The 3009-nt window shown below is 52.1% G+C and overlaps 1 protein-coding gene across 1 annotated transcript in view; it reads left to right on the forward strand.

The window, feature by feature from the left end:
- Window positions 1–2939: 2939 nt before the first annotated feature.
- The window catches only part of CCK (cholecystokinin), a 4675-nt gene continuing 4605 nt past the window's right edge, over window positions 2940–3009 (forward strand). Inside the window, exon 1 of the mRNA XM_026034847.1 lies at window positions 2940–3007. Within this exon, the coding sequence (XP_025890632.1) occupies window positions 2940–3007 (68 nt within the window). The remainder of the gene's footprint in view (window positions 3008–3009) is intronic.

Here is a 3009-nt window from a genome sequence, read left to right on the forward strand (position 1 = left end):
CTTGTCAAGGAACACACAACTTCTGCCAGTCTGACTGGAACCAAAGGGAACTTTCTGAGGGCTTCTACAAAGATATATTAGTAATTGAACTAATATTCCAACCCAGCTCTAAGTAAGTGAACTCCTATAGTTTGTATTTGTTCACCCAGATAAATCTGTCAGATTAAATGTCTGCATTTACATTTATACTCCTGTAATACGACTTATGCATACCCAGGTATTAGTAAGTTCTCTTTCTCTTCTGCTAAGCTTTGAACTGGTCCTTGGGGAACTCATTAGCTACAGTGAGTTTCCCAGAGACTCGATATGACTGTACCAAAATTGCCATTGTCTTGTACCTTCCCAGAAAGGTTGTGAATTTTCCTGGGCACTTACGGTTCAACTGTCAACTATTTGTCTAATAGCAGTGAGCATTTTTCCCATCAAGCCAAACTAGTGAAATGGAGTTATCACCAATATTACTGGTTTATTCAAAGACAGTGCGTTTACATAAGCACATTTCACTAGAGGGAACTGTTGGAAGCACTTCAATGTTGATTTTGCCCTGGCAATTCCACTTCAACTTACTTTTCTGTTTTCAAAGCAGATTTTGTTTTGGCTTGTTTATAACCTCCTAGAGGTGGCAACTTCATCCAGTTCTGGTGCTTGAGAAGACAAAAAACAGACCATATCTTGGTCAGGACACACAGTTCTGTGATAAACACCCTGGTTAGAGGTTAAAATGAAGCAAGACAGCATGTGCATCACCATCCCCACAACCCTCTTGTCCCACCACTATCTCCATCATCCCTGTCCCATTACCATCCCCATCATGTCCCATTTCACCACCACCATGATGATCCTATTTCCCACTACCATCCCCTATCATCTCCCATCCCATCTTCACCTTGAGCACCCTATCTCCCACCACCATCCCCATCACCTACCATCCCACCACCACCATGATCACTACAATTCCCAGCACCATCCCTATCACCTGCCATACCACCATCATCTCTGCTATTCCATCCCATCACTATCCCCATCACCTACCATCCCAGTGCCATCTCGAGCACCTTATCTTCCACCACCATCCCCATCATCTCTGATCCCACCACCAGCATGATCACCCCAGTTCCCAGCACCAACCCTATCACCTCCCATCCCACCATCATATCTACCATTCCATCTATATCCCCATCACCTACCATCCTACCTCCACCCTGAGCACCCTGTCTCCCACCACCATCCCCATCACCTCCCATCCCACCACCATCCTCAGCACCCCATCCCACCACAATCCTCAACTCCTACCATCAGGATCACCCGATTTTGCACCACCAGTCCCATCACCCCCAGTCCCACCACCACCATCCCTCCATACTATCCCACCCCATCCCCACCACTCCCTGTCCCTCCACTGTCCCCATGACCCCACTACTCCCTCCTGAGCCAGGACCACAGCAGCCCTCAGGCCACCCCACGCTTTGGGTCACACAGGTGATGGCGGTGGCTGCTGTCCCCGCGCCCCGGGTAGGGACCCATGAGACACAAGGTGGGCAGGTCTGTGTGGGGCCGGGGGGAACAGGGGCTGCCCCCAAGAGGCAGCGAGGTGGCGGGCGGCGGAAGCCCCCTCGTTTTCTAGAGGCGCTTCGCGCAGCGCGCCCCGTCGGCGCGGCCACGGGCGCCGCTCCCGTTCCCGCGCTCGCGCAACGGCGCCAACGGCCGCCGGGCGCGGGAGGGGCCGCGCGCTCCGCGCCAGCCCGGGGCGGCGGCTGCGTCAGAGCTCCGCCAACGGCCGCCGCCGCCAACGGCCGCCGCCAGCGCTACTTAAGGGCCGGCGTCGGAGGCAGCGCGCAGTGACGAGCCCGGGCGGTGACGGCCTCGCTCCCTCGGTGCGGCGGCGCGGCGGGCAGGTAGGGCGAGAGCGCCGGCACCCCCTGCCCTGCCTCCCCTCGCCTCGCCTCTCCCGCCGCGCCCGCTGCGGTGCCGGTGCGCGCGGCGACCTTCCTTTATTCCCGTCCTTTCAAACGGCTCTATTGCTCGGCCGCCCAAACGGGACACAGGCGCCCGTGCGGGTAACGCGTGTCCTGCAGCGCTAAGTGTGGGGTACCTGGTGTCCCCTCTTAGCTCAGGGTCATTTCTGTGTTTCCGGAGGAAAATAATAATGCTTAGAAAACTATTTCAGCTCATATAAGCAAATAATCTAATGACTTTGTGGGTTTTTTTCTTTTGTTGTTGTAATATTTGTTCCTTTAAGGAACCATCAAAAAATTACACTTGAACTCTGTGTTTTGCCTCAAGAAGTATATAGTTTTCTCTGCTTGTTATTTCTTACTCCCGAGCAGCTCTTTCCATCCTGGCTGTTAGATCAAGTGGCAGGAGGCTCCATAGATGTTGCTTTTACCTTCTTTGGGGGCTTTTCTCCTTCTTGTGTGACAAGAAGCCACCTCTTGAACACTGAAGCTCAGGCTGGGGAAGGGCTCCTTAAAGCAAAGACTCTGTAAAACTTTTCAAAACGCAGTATTTGCGCTAGCAGCGGGCTTTGACACAACAGCAAATACTGGTGTGTTCTAGTGCTGGGCTTTTCCTCTGAGCTGGATCTCTCTGTCTTATGTTTCAGTAAAATGCAGCCTCCAAACAAATAAAATAGAAGTAAAATAAAAGCAAGTAAGAACTGAGTAAATAAGGTAAAGCTACATAAAGCTGTAGCGTAGTGAATTGGTTCTATCCCTTTCTGTGTTAGCTAGGAGCCTCCAGATGTGCCTGCCCCTTTCCCAAGGAAATTTAATTATTCATGTATATGTTTTCCGGCTTAATGCTGATCCCACAGTTCTCCTTAATTAAAAAAAAAAAAAAAAAAAACTAGCTTGCTCGGAAGCCTCTAAAGAATGATGAAGGATGCTGTAAAACGCAGCGGAGCCGTCCCTGCTAACGCTGGGTGCCTTTTCCCCGCAGCGATGTACGGCGGTCTGTGCGTGTGCGTGCTCCTCGCGGCGCTCTCGGCGAGCTCCGTGGGACAGCAGCAGC

This window comes from Nothoprocta perdicaria, unplaced genomic scaffold (assembly GCF_003342845.1).
Source record: "Nothoprocta perdicaria isolate Ctin4 unplaced genomic scaffold, notPer1 scaffold_150, whole genome shotgun sequence".
In the NCBI taxonomy this organism is placed as follows: Eukaryota; Metazoa; Chordata; class Aves; order Tinamiformes; family Tinamidae; genus Nothoprocta; species Nothoprocta perdicaria.